The 15619-nt window shown below is 40.3% G+C and overlaps 1 protein-coding gene across 5 annotated transcripts; it reads right to left on the bottom strand.

The window, feature by feature from the left end:
* Positions 1 to 2: 2 nt before the first annotated feature.
* nr1h5 (nuclear receptor subfamily 1, group H, member 5) lies at positions 3 to 14662 on the bottom strand. 5 transcript variants are annotated; one of them, XM_053680411.1, is made up of 12 exons: positions 14520 to 14660; positions 12031 to 12170; positions 9785 to 10138; positions 9312 to 9452; positions 7044 to 7195; positions 6310 to 6405; positions 5660 to 5759; positions 5445 to 5561; positions 5257 to 5349; positions 4090 to 4203; positions 2049 to 2290; positions 3 to 147 (listed from the first exon to the last, which is right to left on the bottom strand). In XM_053680411.1, the coding sequence occupies exons 2-11, from the start codon at positions 12122 to 12124 to the stop codon at positions 2082 to 2084; spliced, it is 1470 nt and encodes a 489-aa protein (XP_053536386.1). In that variant the 5' UTR covers positions 12125 to 12170; positions 14520 to 14660; the 3' UTR covers positions 3 to 147; positions 2049 to 2081. The 5 variants fall into 5 exon arrangements, with proteins under 5 accessions (XP_053536386.1, XP_053536385.1, XP_017323588.1 ...); XM_053680410.1 differs by lacking the exon at positions 3 to 147 and adding an exon at positions 161 to 782; XM_017468099.3 differs by lacking the exon at positions 3 to 147 and having other exon boundaries at positions 1759 to 2290; positions 12031 to 12152; positions 14520 to 14662.
* Positions 14663 to 15619: the final 957 nt, after the last annotated feature.

The following is a 15619-nucleotide window of genomic DNA, read 5'->3' as shown; positions in this document are numbered from 1 at the left end:
GCACCAACATCTACTGGAATCTGTATGTATAATTAGACCAAGTAGGAGGACTGTGTGACTCCGCCTACTGAAAACAGCACTGTCTTTGAACAAAAATGGCACTCGGAGGATGGGAGGGTTCCGTGCCAGAGTGAAATGCAGTTACACCTGTGAAAAAAAAACATGAAATAAAATACACAAATGGCCCTGATTTACGTTATCGGCATGTAGGACATGTACCACACTGAAAAACAAAGCCTTCATTGGTGCTGTATTGCTCTTGTGTTGCTTTCTCTTCATCAATGTGTTGAGTCATGCCACACTGAAATGCAACCATGTCTAAGAACAGTCCTAAGCCATACTCTGGGGCGTTGCTGTAATTGGAGAAATGGAGTAAAGACTCAAGGAGGCGTTTGCTATCCGTATAAATGTCCATATAGTGGTTAACACGTCTCACACCTCCAGGGTTGGGGGTTCGATTCCCACCATGGCCCCGTGCTGCAGGGGTTTCCTCCGGGTACTCCGGTTTCCTCCCCCAGTCCAAAGACATGCATGGTAGGCTGATTGGCGTGTCCAAAGTGTCCGTAGTGTATGAATGGGTGTGTGAGTGTGTGTATGTGATTGTGCCCTGCGATAGATTGGCACCCTGTCCAGGGTGTACCCCGCCTCGTGCCCCATGCTCCCTGGGATAGGCTCCAGGTTTCCCCGTGACCCTGAAGAAGGATAAAGCTGTATAGAAAATTGATGGATGGAATTCCCCCATTTTCAGGTTGAATATCTCGGGTGAAGGACCAAGTACGAACCTGAAATTTTCACAGAAGTAAGTCCTCTATAATAGCATTCTGCTGTAAAAAATTATGAGTTTGAAGTAAACTCTGCAGGACAGTAGGCCTCGTGGGCCAGATTTGTAGAACCAGCCTGATCTATCATGTTGATACAGGTATACAGTTGGTATGCGTGAATATTTTTTATCCACATTTGGAATTACAGTGTTCAGTTTGGTGTTTTACAAACCTTAATTTCGAGCTGTGGTGGTGTTTTGTCCTGTGATAAAAGCAGTAAGTGAAAAATTCAACAAATTAAAACTGGTCAAGCAACCAACTTTGCAATTATTGGACCACTTGAGATGGAATGAGCCTTTTCAGAATTTCTACTAAAAATGAATAAAAGTGTTAAGATGACGTAAAATGCCTACACTTCACAGCAGGACCTAGGAGTTATGTTATCAAATTTTTGGATTTGAAGTTTTTGTTTTTCAGTGTGTCATGTTTATCCCCCAGTGATTGATTATATTTCTATCTGGCACTGACTCTTCTCCATACAGAGGTGGTATGTTTAGGTAAACGTATGACGTAGCATTTGTGATGTTTGTCTCCCTGCTATACGGCGATACAAGTGCCATCTAAAACCTACAAAATTTTTGCTTTTGGTCAGACCAACCATGAATAAAATTTGTTTACGTTTTCATAAAAAAGCAATTCATCACACAGCTGTAGTTTCAACAGACGATGTTCAGTCAGATACGGGAAAAAGAAAGGCGTATTTAGGTTTTTGTTGTGATTACGATTCACTTCACAGGCAACAGAGGGCTCTAAAAAATATAGACTGCTCTTTTGAAGAACGCTGACCATGCACCTCAAGTTTGAAATGGATAAATCATCTGTTACTCTTTTCATTTTTGAAATACGCTACTATTAAGCGCAGACATGCAAGTAGAAAACTGAAATGAATTTTCAAGACGACAGACTCGAGTGCAATGTTAACAGACCACACAACAGCTTTAGAAACCTTTGTATATTTTTAAGTCAAGCCATTAGGCCTCAAGTATAGTGAAAAATAAATGCAAATCCAAGTAAAAATAAGTTTGTACAAGGGTATAACACATAGACGTGGACTAATGTATTATCAAAAATAAGTTGCAGTTTCTTCTAAATGTCCATTTTCATAGAACACATCAGAGGAAGAATGCTGATCCAGCACTTTGTTTGTCCCAAATCACAACAAACACCACGTTTTCTGTGCTTAGACCAGCATGCCTGCTTAGAATGTTTATAAACACAGGAACTGACCATGTAGTCCTCTGTCTTCCTGATCAGTGTGTCTCAATGCTGCATGTCCCAGATCTGCTGCGGTCGGAGTGTGAGGTGGTTGTGGTGCAGCGTCCTCAGCTCTGTTAGCCGGCCAAGCAGCCTGGCGAAACGGCATGGCCCGTGAGTCGTACCCTGCCCGTTCCTGCACACTTTGGAAAGCAGCTCCAGAATAAATTCCTGCAGGTTCTCTACACAGCTCACTGCACACAGATATGGTCTGTCTACCTCACACACACAGAGAGAAGAGGAAAAATATCATTACAAGACAATAATACGGTGCTTTTCTTTGATTTAACAGGAAGTTATGTGGAAAGTATATATATATTAGAGAAAAAAAATTCCCTCTATTTATAATTGTAAGTAATATGAACCATTACTAACGGTTTCCTTTTGGACTGCACTATAGTGCAATCTGAAAACTAGGATGTGAGACGGTGTTTGAGAACTACACAGTCATAATGCAGCTGGTTCAACTGGTCCCTTCCTGTTTCAAGTTTCACAAAGGTGGGGAAAAAAAACGGATGTTGTGGTCTGCAGTAGTCTTCACAGTACATGAAGAAGTCATGCAAGTGACTATAAATTACATATTCATTTTTGTATAAAAGTGAGCAGCTTCAAAGGAAAAGAAAAAAAAGAACGCTATTATTTAAGGAATACATCACTTGGGGTTGTGCTGTTATGGGGAAATAATCAACGAGGGGTTTGGGTGATGCGTCCTGACGCGAAGTGGACCACCATGAACTGGATTCTTTTCCTATGATGGTCCCAAATTGTTTTATTCCTCTTATGCTAAAGCAAATTTGCCAGCAAAAATGCAAACTCTTGTGTTACAGAGAAACCACATAGTACAAAGTCCTGAAGACTTTCCCATGATGGAAAACTTACTGACTTTTACAAAGTACCGACACTGGAGGCTCCTTCGGTAAATGTTAAACAAATATCTCCTGATAGAATACATTCTTATACGTTGTTGTTGTTAAATAACATTTTTAATCTGTTTATTATGGTGCGTTCAAGTCATGTCCTAAAGATCGTATTTACGAGTTGATCGCCACCTTAAAGTCGTAATTACGAGTGGGAAATTCTGGATTTTCTTTGAGCCCGGAATCGGGAGCGTGTCTAAGAAAACATGGCGGAATCAATGGATGCAACATCTGTGGTTGACGGTAAATTTGTCGAACGCGAATGTTTAATCGCCTCAAAAGCTGATTTCGTTTATTGTGTGTTTGGAATATGCTGCAAGTTATTGAAATACAAGCAAATTGCTGAACATGTCATTCTCTGAGTATTTTAATGACAATAAAACAAGCTAATTTCCGGCACAAAATACAATAGCACTGTAACAATTACGATATAATATGTAACAATAAAGTTTTCAGTAGCTTAATAAATTGATTAAAAAGAAAAAGAAAAACACAATTGATGCACATTCTTTGTTCTTCCTTTCCTAGAAGAAGAGTTTTAAAAAAGACTTGCTGTATTTTTCTATTTATTTATTTATTTTTTTGTAGTTAATTAAGAGACGGTACTCCGCCATCTGGCTCCGACCAAAGTAACTTGAACACACCCGACGTCGTAATTATGACTTCCCAACTTGTAAACACAAACTTCCCTGGAAGACTTGAACGCACCATTATTATTCTTAGGTTATGTAGAGCATGCACCATACACACCCCTGTGAATTAGTTACTATAGGACAGATTTCATATACATATACATAAACTGTGATCTGCCTTGGAGCTGGAAATACCACCAATTATGGAAAATCTAATAAATACGGCATGGAATAAAACAAATAAGCATTCATTCTTCATTCATTAACTAATAATTCTTAGGATTTAAGGGATTAATAAGAATGAAAAACTATCTATAATAAGAATAATGCACCTATAAGCTCCCATTGCACAAAATGTTGCACACACAGCAGAAGGAAAAGATATTTGAAAGATATTAGTGCTGCAGCTAATGAAAGGAGGCTCATTTTTTCCAGTTAACTGGAAATTATGTGAAGGCCGCAGACCTGAGCACAGCACTGAAGTAGCAACGAGAAGAGCGTATTCAGCATCCGTCACTGCGATGGCTGCCATACTGTGGAAGAAATTCAGCACAGGCCCCAAGAGTTCCTCACTCATTCCTGCCCACAGAAACAGACCAGAAAGATGGTATCATCATTTCTGCTGCCAATGCACTCCTTGGCTCTTATTGTGTTAAAGAGTTGAGCTTAATAAAATGTAGTTTTAAAAAAATAATAATAATTAAGACTTATTGTTAGGAATTTTCACCTCATTTTAAGTTAAGTAAACACAGCACTGCACTAATGTTGTCAGATAAGTAGTTAGCTTAGCTAATGTTACCTCTGATACATTGACTATATGAGAGTAACTAGCCTTTTTTGTTTTTAAACAAGCTAGTTAATGCTTGGCTAAGTGTTGTGTAAATGAATCCCAGAAGCAGCAAGATAGTATTATATTGTGTAAGTATTAGGTACTAGCAAGCTAGATTTCTCCACGTTTTCTCTGCTGGGGTTCAATAAAGTATATTTTCTTCTTCTTCTTCTTTTTTTAATCTAAAAATTTGCTAAAATCTTACATTTTTCAATCTATCTAGACACCATAATGCAACTTTATGTATTTGAACCTTCAGCCAGGCATATCACAATTATAATAAATAATATAGAGTTGCATTTGTAACAGAGCTAATTAGTTCTTATTTGGCAACATTAACTAAATACTGCACTGTTGCCAGATAAGCAGTTATCACACCAGCAGCAGCTGTTTGACTTCAGTAAATTTTAAGGTTTTCTATCAAGCTAGTCAATGTTACGTTAAGTATCAAGTATTGTACTGTGTAAACAAGTACACATGGTTGCTAGCAAGCTAACTAACAATAGGATAAGCATTATATTAACATTATGTGCAACAAGTGGCCCATCTATCTATCTATCTATCTATCTACTAGCAAGCTAATTAACAGTAGGCCAAGTATTATAGTATGTAAACAGGAAGCCCATCTATCTATCTATCGATTATAAGGCCTACTAGCTAAATAAATATTAGCCAAGTAGAAATTGTCAACAATCAAATATGTGCAAAGGATAGCTTAAAAGTGATTAATCTACTATTAAATTATACTGCATAACACAATTTATTTTTATTTTTTTAAACATCTCACAATAGCAAACATTCACCTGAGTTTAATAGCATCTCATGACTGTTGGTCTTAGACTGTGAGGTTTTCACCCAGCTGTGACTGGAGTCACTCACATTGCCAGGATACAGAGCTAATGAGAAAGAAATTCAACTTTAGTGACTAGATATAAATGTTTTGCTTGTTTGGACTCCTGAGTAGAGACTACACCGATCAATGCAGCCTTACATGAGGTGTACAGGGACGGATTCTCAGTAAACTGTTGAGCCAAGAGCAGGAACATGACCTCCACAGACGAGCTGGAGAGAAGAATGCTTTGATCAGCACTATCCAAGAGCTCAAACCCTGAATAAACAAACAAACACCAAACATAGATTAGCTAATCAATCCTGCTCTGATATCCTCCGATTTGTACTGATTCTGTGGAAAGGGACGTATCGAACCAGGTATGCTCTTTGAGAACTGCAGAAGTCTATCTATTTCTAGAGGGGTCAAGTCGGTCAACCGATCAGTACCATCTTGTAAACAGGATCCTTGGGACACCTGAAACGAGACAGGAATATTATGAGTTTCTGGAGAGGTTTTTCCCAAATATAATGCTATTGTGGCCTTTTGACTACCGATTTTCATCTCATGAATCAGAGCCCGCAGTGTGTTAGAACAGGGAAACACCAAACTGGAACCAGAATTGGGGAAATGTGGGAAATTCCAAAAGCAAAAGCTAATCAATACCAAAGTTCATAGTACATAAATAAAACTAACAACCACTTAACCTGATATGTAGGTTATTATCAAGTAGCTGCAATATATTTAGCATGTGTACCTTTGTCGATGCTTGTTTATTTGTGCTAAGAACCTTCGGTTCTTCTCCTACGTTTTGTTATGGAAAAAGAAAGTTTAGGCCATATTCTGGTATTGGTATTGGTATTGGTATTCACCATACCAAGCTAGCTAGTGAAAAACCTTCAACAGAATTTTTGCCCCTATACAAGGCTCTGGTGTTGGAATTATGCTTAACATGCTAGCCTGGGACTGGGCTTAATCAGTGACTTTTTTTAAATGATACACACTAAAGCCATGCTGACATACACACCCGGACACGAGTGCCATCCTGAGCTCTGTACCGACGATAAGCTTCCACAATTCTGTTCAGGACACATTTCTGCTCTCTGGACAATCCTGATGGCACCTTAAGCAGACGGAAATCCAACAAGACAACCATGCTTACCGACTCAGAACTGAAATACTGGCAAGTTGAAAAATGACCATTAAAATCTCTAAAATAACAAGAACATTTATGCTGCCGGTCTTGTGGAAGTGATAAGTCTAGACAACCAGACTATGATCTTGAATATGTTTTGCCACTTATCTGAGGGGCTTCATCAGTGAATAACTGCTATCGTGATTTAAAACCGTGACATCATGGGGTGTAAAATTGAAAGGTGTGAATTATCGATGTATACATTAAAGAAACCTGATGTGATGGAAGCGTAAACGAAGCCAATGTTGTAATGACTTCATTACCAATACAAATCTCTGGATCTTGTCATCATGTCAATCTCATTATGCCACAGGTATGAATCGTTGTGATTAAACAGCGGGGATTTTCCCACCATTTAGTAGAAATGATGAAGTCCCTGGGATGAGTCACAAAAGCATCTTCATGTCCATTTTTCTGGGCCAGAAAATGATGGACTGAAACTGCATTACAGGATGCTAGTTAAAACCACATTGTCTAAACAAGTCAATAAATCCACTGATTGTCTGAACACCTCTAAAGACCTTTAGAAAAGTAGTTCCTGGGGATTTTAGAAATTTAGCTCATACCCGTGCTGGTGCAGGTAGTCTACTGGTAGAGGACACATTTCTGCTTTCATTGCTTTCCTCATCCTCAGCGGTGAGCACCGAAAGTGAGTCGCCTCGGTGCTTGGCCCCCTTTCTTAACCTCTTTGACTGGCATTGTACCTCAGTCAGCAGACCTGTTGGATAAGAGCAAAGATCTTTACAGCGCAAGTCAACTTTCTCATTCTGGTTCTTGTTCTACCAAATATACACATACACCTACTGGCCTGTTTATTATTTACCTACATACAGGGTCATGAATATATGAGTGAATATATGACACACTCCAGTTATCAACCAGCCCAAAGCTGCACAAACAGCAACGGAGCATTATAAATGTATAACTAGCCTTATATATAAATAGCCTTACTTCATTTCTTCAAAGCAACTTCATCACATGACTGAAGTTATCAAAGCGCCATTCTCAAACCTCTTTCCCAACATTTGGACCTTACTAAAACTACCAAACTATATAACACACCTACTAGCGCCTTTAAGGAGCAAAATTATTGTGAGTAATGACTATCTGTAGTAGCGTACAAAAGGCAGTGTAATGGTCCACCTGAGGAGTGTGATCCTGGACTAACCTCTTGACTTAACATGGCCCATCTTATAATGCATGCACTGACCATTTTATCAGGTACACCAATCATACAGGTGCAATTATAAAATCACTGACATTACCGTTAACCTTTTGTGTTAATAGTCTTCTAGCTTTCATCACTGAACAATGATACACCTGCACCTGATACAGTTGTTCCAGCACCACACACACACACACACACACACACACACACACACACACACACACACACACACACACGATCATGTGAGTGTCATGGCTGTGCAGCAAATGATCCACGATCCAGTTAATATTTGGTCAGCAGGGGTCCTTTCCAGTAATGGATGGGGTAAAGGAGATCTGACAAGTTATACATAGTAAAAGTCAGGCTACAGGCAGTAATTGTAGACCCACAGGGAGCATCTATATGACTGATTTACTTCATAAAATGGCCAATTAGTATAAATAAAACATAGGTATAGATAATAAAATGGGCATCTGAGTGTAATATGTATGCAAACTGGAAGCTGATCCTAGACCAGTGTTCTTAATGTCTGCGATCAAGTAAAGGTGACAGTATAATGTAAGTAGTCTTTAATCTGCATTCCTAGTGTGCTAAAGCCGAGAGCCGATCTGGTATGCGTGCTAGATCAATCATTTATGTCTGACATACAGCTACAGGAAGTGTTCATTCTCCACGGAGTCGAAGCTGGAATGTAACTCAGAGGAATTTTTTTTTTTTTTTGTCCGTTTGGCTCTTTGTCCTCACCACTTCCTGCATGACATCTCTTTGATTTTATTTTGTTCGATAATCTCAGAGGAAGTCAGGCTTAAATCCAGCACAGTCGATAACATATAAACACCACATATTCCATAATAAAAATCTGTGCCACTAGACCGAAGATTCTGTCCATTCACATCCAGTCTTGAAGGCATACAATCTGACACAGGATGTTCTAAATATATATTATTGAAAAATAATCAACTTCAGGGGGTAAGAACAACTCAAGTTCACATCAACACCCCATCACTGATGTTTTTTTTGTTACAGTTACATTTATATAGCGCTTTTGTAGACACTCAAAGCGCTTTATGTAGTATTTGGGGGGGGTCTCCTCACCCACCACTAGTGTGTAGCATCCACCTGGATAATGTGACAGCAGACATATTGCGCCAGAACACCCACCAAACACCAGATATTAGTGGAGAGGAGAGAGTGATGTAGCCAATTCAGAGATGGGGATTATTAGGGGGCCATGACAGAGAAAGGCCAATTTCGCCAGGACACAGGGGTTATACCTCTACTCTTTTAAGTGTCATGAGATTTTTAATGATCACAGAGAGTCAGGACCTCTGTTTAACGTCTCATCCAAAAGACAGTGCTGTTTTAACAGTATAGCACCCCGGTCATTACTGTATACTGAGGCATTAGACCCCACACAGATCACAGAGTGAACACCTCCTGCTGGCCTCACTAATACCACTTCCATCAGCAACCTTACATTTCTCCAGGAAGTCTCCCATGCAGGCACTGGCCAGGCTCAACCCTGCTTAGCTTCAGCGACCAGACGAGAACTGCAGGGAGATACGGCGCTGGCGAGTAGTTATTTTCTATAACAGCGCACCCTGTTGTGTTTTATTCCTTATGTCATCAACCGTTCATGAAGAAAGGAACACAATCTCTCACTCACACTCGGCTAGCATGCCGACAGCTCGACACTTGCGCAGTCGGCAGTCTTGGCACTTGCGACGCATGTACATGTCCATCTCGCAGCTGCCACCACTCTTGCACCGATACACAGCCTTCTTGGTGACGCTGCGCCTGAAGAAGCCTGTAAAGAACACAGCACGGAGAGTGTTACCTTTATTTAATTGTTACAGTGGCAACTTTTGCAGAAATGTCAGAGTAGAACAAGAAGAATTGCTAAAATACAGATCATTGTTGGTATAAATTTAAAAAAAAAAAAAAAGTGCATTATTATGTTATCTCCAAAATTCAGCAAAATCCCCATTTTATGTCTTATAAACATGTATTTCTCGATGGTTTTTCAGTTTAACAATCATTAATGCATATATATATATAGCCAAATACACAATGTACCAATAATCAGTAATTCATTTGTCGTTCTTTTTCCACTCCCAAAAGCACAAATCAGCTGATCACCTTTGCAGCCTTCACAGGTCAGAGCATTGTAGTGGTATCCTGAAGCTTTGTCCCCACACACCACGCAGAGTTCATCCTGACCCCTGACCCTAGCTCCAGGCCCCAGCCGAGGTCTCTTCATGCCCGGTGTCGTACCCATACCTCCTCTCACTTGCTCGTGCAGCTCCACGTCTGCTGGACACGGAGGCTCCAGACACTGCGGGCTGTACGGGTATGCTGGGTTACACGGTTGAGAGCTGGGGGGTCCATACACAGAGACTTGCACGTTTGTTGGATTGTAGTGCTGCTGGCTGTAGGGAAAAGCCTGTAGATCAAGGTCCTGGTATGAATATCCCAACGGATCCACCAGCACATCTGTGAAAAGGCGAAAACGTCATATTACGCGATAATGTTTTCCATATATTTAAAATGTGGCACAATGAGATGTATAAAAGGAGGTCAGTATTAATTCAGAAATGAATTAGCTGACAGAGTGCAACGAAATGCTCGCCTGGAACGTGATCCGCATCGACAGCATGTGATTTAGGAATTATTTGACGGCTTTAATGAGACCACCGGGACAATAAAAGACTCCGAGCAAGACCTTGTGAACCACTGAGTGACTCTGGAAACAGGATGCAGCTGAAGAGCATTGTGATGTTTATGATGTTAGTTTGCTTTGGTTTTGACCTTTAATAATCACATTGAATCCATACAGACCGAATAAACTTCAGCCTTATGAGAACGGGCTCAGGATTTGTGAAAAATTTCTCAACACATTCCACAGAGAAAACACGTGTTACTGCTGGCACTGCTTCTGAAACACATCTGTGCAGTGAGACAGGATTGCTCTGATTCACACCTACATGTTGCAGAAAGAATCATGCAGATTGACAGGAAATGTGGATAGATGCGGTAGAAATAAATCTGTTTATCAACACGACATCTCTGCGGATTTAACTGAATATTTCAGCGCCCTGTCAACCTTACATTCATCTACAACATCTGTAGTGTATGTGTGATTGTCACAGGAAAGAATTTTGACAGTTCCCTCGAATAAGAAAAGAACGGCAAAACTTTACCCTAAACTGACTTGTATAAAGTATTCGAATGCTGAATTCCGTCAATAAATACTTCTAATATGCAACTCTTTAGTGCAGTTTAAAAACTATATTCTTTTAAAGCATGTGTCAGACCTATTGTATATACCAGACTGTATTGCTCCTGTGTAACCTTCAAACACCGGAGCAATACAGTCAAAACATCTTCAGTTTCTCACGGTTTCTCCCAGGGTTTGTCCCGTCTGCGCGTGATCACACCCACACAATTATATTGGAAAGATACGTCTACAAATATTTCCAAATGACTACTGAATACATTATAGCTTTCTACACGTACAAATACATGTTTTGCACACGCTTTACTTATCCAAGTAGACTTCTTATTATACATACGTTTCAGAACAGGGTTTCTCGTGTCACATATGTCCAAACTCTTGTTTGTGGTAATTGATAGTGATAATAATAATAATATATGATGTGTATATATGATGTATTCCATTTGTGACACAGCATCTCATTCATATCACTCAGCCTCCCACTTCTCATTTCTCCCAGATGTTTTCTGTCCTGTTCAGCCTGGGATTCGTTGCATGACATGGCTGAGCTCGCATCTGTTTGTAAACTATTGGAGTTCGCTATAAACAGCCATGTTGGTGAACACTGTTGCTCACGTAATGTAATGTAATGTAATGTACGATAACCTCTGTCTCCACCCTCATCATACACTCATCTATTCATGGTCCCGGGTTCGATCCTGAGCTCAGGTCTGTGTGGAGTTTTGCATATTCTCTACATGTCCATGTGTACTGTATTTCCTCTGGATTATCAAGTTTCCTTCCAATGGCCAAAAACATGTTAGTAAGTGAATTGGCAAATGTGTGTGAATGTGTGTGTGTGTGTGTATGTATCCTTGACCAGGATAAAGAGCTTACTGAAGATGAATGAACAAATGAACGAATGAATCCAGACCTAGTAATTATAACTCATGTAGATCACTGGTTTTGCTTTGGAGGAAATGTACAGAGAACATTTCACTGAATGAGTTATCCAGACAATGAAACAAAATGAAATATAAAGTGGCATGGAAGCTAGAACCAAACACAGGAGATATAAAAATACGTATGAAACACATATGAAATAAGGTATTAAATGTTACATGTCTCAGTATAAACAGGTACATAGGAGGTTTAATAGGAAGAACCTTACCATAGTACTGCGGTTCTGCCATGCCGTAAGCATCTGCTCCAGAGAGGTAGCCTCCGGTCATCATGCCCATCTCAGGATCCATCCACTCTCTCATCTCCACTTCTGATTTCACAAACTGCACTCTGCACAGACGTCTACGTCTAACACCGATCAAGACATAGTCAAGAATTCATTATACTGTACACACATCTCAGTTTCTCAGTCTATTTCTTTCCACTGAGTAGTACTTTCTGACGTAGACCAGATCGTGTCTGGAGTTGGAGGATCTATATTTGGTGGATGCTTTGATGCAAACGCAGATCATAGACGTCTAAGGAGGTCAGAGTGCATGGAGACATGGGATAAGGAGTGTGAGAATGGGATGCAACAAGTCCCGCGTGTCTCAACAGCTGCTCTAGTGACGGTTTCAGAGGGCGGCTCATGAAACAGAGGCGAGTCCCTGGTGGTCTCTGCAGGTTTGGCGTGGACACGGATGTCCAGCTGGAGACCTTTTATGAACCACCTGAATGTGCAGAGCACGTTTCTAGATTCGGCTATAAGAAATAAGGCTGTACTGGGAGCCAACTCTGGACCGGTTTCTCTCACTGCCTCCATGATATTACTTTCATTCTATAGGCTTCAAATCTTAAGTCAGTAAGAGATCCAGCGATCAGGTAGGTCCATGTAAAACTGCTGAAGTACGAGACCTTAGAGTTTCATTCCTGTTTTCCAATGCCTTATCTGCTGTGTGTGTGTGTGTGTGTGTGTGTGTGTGTGTGTGTGTGTGTGTGTGTGTTGATCCACAGTCTATGTCGGTCGATCTGTGTGTCCCATGGGAGGAGAGAATGACAGACGGCTCATCTCTGATGCTCTGCTGACTGTTTGCTCTGTTTCACTGTTTGCTACGGCTCTGTTTGTCTTGCAGTTAATATTTGACCCTGAGGATTTAGGATTTTAGGAGCTTCAACTAACACCCCCCCCCCCCCCCCCCCCACACACACACACACACACACACAAAGGTCCTGACTGGACACAGTGAAAAAGATTCCATCTTGTATAGCCTTTATATAGACACTACACTGTTGTGACAGAGTGCCAATTTGATGCTACTTTACTAAATTATTCGTATCTATGTGGGGGAGCGATTATGGTAGAGCCATTATTAGCATTTCTACATCCCGATGGAGGGAGGATTTTTGTTATTTCTGTTGCCGTCCATCAAAATGCCTTGCAGGTCATTTCCTTACAAATCCGAAAGAAGGAAAACAGGACCTTTGCCTGGTCGCCGCACACAGCCTCACTTCACACAGGGTGAGAAAGAGCGGGACTGTTGAACTCCCTCCGAGAGGCGAGCGGGTTAAAGAGTTTGAGCGTTCATTCATTTTTCATGAATACCATAAATAGCAACATGTATAGCTTGCTTATTCCTTGGATGAAGGGGCAGGGGTGGTCTTGTGTTGCAAAACCTTTTGGGAGTAGGAGTTTTATTAGAAGACAGAGTGAAAAGAGATTAATGATCCTGAACTTCCCGAAACATTTTGGCTGTAACGTAATCAGGCCACACTAAACACCAACTAACAACTGGATCATTATATTTGCACCCGTTCAACCACACAACACGGTCTATCCATCCATACATCCATCCATCCATCTATATGTTGTTTTTTTAATGCTCTACAACATTCTTTGGACCATATGATGTTGTGTTTATGGATAGTAACAGGAAGCAGACTCTTAGATTAGAGTGGCCTTGCAGGCTGCATTGGCGAGTGGGAAGAGACTAAAGTCCATGGTCAACTAAAGAGATTTCAGCAGAGGAGATAATCGCTCGTCGTGTTGCTATTCAAAGACTGAAAGCTCTATTAGCACTTTTATCCCGATTCGTGACTCTGCCAGTGCAGGAGAAAAATGAGGTGTCATAACAGATAACCGACACTAATTGGTTCGTTTGAACATAAACTCTTCTTACATATCTCTTCCCCAGCTCAGACTTGAACTCTAAGTTGTCCCAGTGACCTCGTAATTTATTTATATATATATATATATATATATATATATATATATATTCTGTGTGTGTTTAATGATTTTCATAAATGCATAATTTCATCTATGGGGTACTGTAATCTGTATGATTTCTAATTTCATTAGACATAAAGCAAATTTCAAATATGATTGAGTGTGTTTCAGAAGTGTATATGCAGCTTCTGAAGCACACTCTAGACAAATTTTTATTTTATTTATTTTTATTTATTTCTTTTTTACAATATATAGACATATAATATGGCGCTGCTCCTCAAAAACGCTAAAACATCTGTTGGCTTTTTAAATTCCAACACCAAGACCACACACAACATCCTGTCCTCATGCCTTAAAGCTTATATCATTGTGCAGAATTTTATTTACATCCATATTAAGACTGAACCAAACAATTATCATCAAATCATGAAAGAATCGTCTTTATCCTAGAAACCGTCCCTTTATAAATAAATGCAGGATTTTGGAGCACTCACCAGCTCTGATGTTCTCAGCGTTGGCTCTTCCAATATCTTCTTGATTTGACTCCCCGTACATTTGTAATGCTGACACAGGGCCAGCCTCTGACATCCAACACTCACCAAATACACTCACACATACACACTCTCTCTCTCTCTCTCTCTCTCACACACACACACACACACACACACACACACACACACACACACACACACACAGACATGCACTGAACAAACAGTGCTTTCTCCCCAAATTAAAATCTGTTCATTCAAACTCATACCAGTACATGCAGTACACATCTACACACATACACAAAAAACAAGTGGTTTATTTATTTTTTTATTATGAAATGTTTAATTGATGTTTAACATGATCTGTATAACAATGATACACTAATACAAATATTGTTCGTCATAAACAATATCAAACAGTATTATAAACATTTTTTAATTAATAAACTTTGCTTCTCTTTACCTTAAGATTGAATGGATTTAAGTATTTATTTTAGCACCCATCTCACTCTGGTCAACATGTGTACATGTAGAGAACGTGAGAACATCTAATAGCACATTTGCACCAGTGAAAATGCATGGATTTAGTTTAAAAGAGTGAAAGTGAAGGCTTTAGTGCCTGATTTGAGCCTCTCATTAGAACATTCCCAGTGGCTTAGTATTTATAAACAGCCCCAGTTCAGGCTTCTGATGGATGAGCCATCACTATCTTTGCACACTTCCTGCGGTCTCGTGGAGCCCTGCTGCCTTTCTCGCTCCATCCTGGAGTTTCACAATCACAGCGACACAATCATGCTCGCACTCCCTCACTGTCACTACACACACACCCACACACACACAGTGTTCTGACCCTCTTCCTGCCTGGGTGGGCTCTCACAGAGGGCAGGGGGGGACATTTTTAAGGTCATACATTCCAACCCAGTTCCCCTAACTCACACGAGACTAATGACAGCGACTCGGCTAATGAGGGGAAACGACACGAGTGCCTTTTCCAGGAACAACATGCAACCGTGACAGGAATCATGCCGAGTAAAAAGGACTTCCGCAAATAAGGAGCGCTTTTTTCAGTTGTGACACTCATGGTACAGCACCCATGAGGCCCCAGT

The sequence above is a fragment of the Ictalurus punctatus genome, chromosome 5, assembly GCF_001660625.3.
Source record: "Ictalurus punctatus breed USDA103 chromosome 5, Coco_2.0, whole genome shotgun sequence".
In the NCBI taxonomy this organism is placed as follows: Eukaryota; Metazoa; Chordata; class Actinopteri; order Siluriformes; family Ictaluridae; genus Ictalurus; species Ictalurus punctatus.
Note: the sequence above shows the minus strand (reverse complement) of the source record. Positions and strands in the feature narration are given on the sequence as shown.

Bases quoted from the DNA above. Each gene is read 5' to 3' on its own strand.
- nr1h5 (XM_017468099.3), bottom strand. From the start codon at position 12,124: ATGAGAGAGTGGATGGATCCTGAGATGGGCATGATGACCGGAGGCTAC. The intron at 9,453-9,784 runs GTGATCAGCTGA...TGTTCTTTACAG, and splicing joins GACCTGTGAAGGCTGCAAAG to GCTTCTTCAGGCGCAGCGTC. The intron at 6,406-7,043 runs GTATGAGCTAAA...CGTCTGCTTAAG, and splicing joins GACTACCTGCACCAGCACGG to GTGCCATCAGGATTGTCCAG.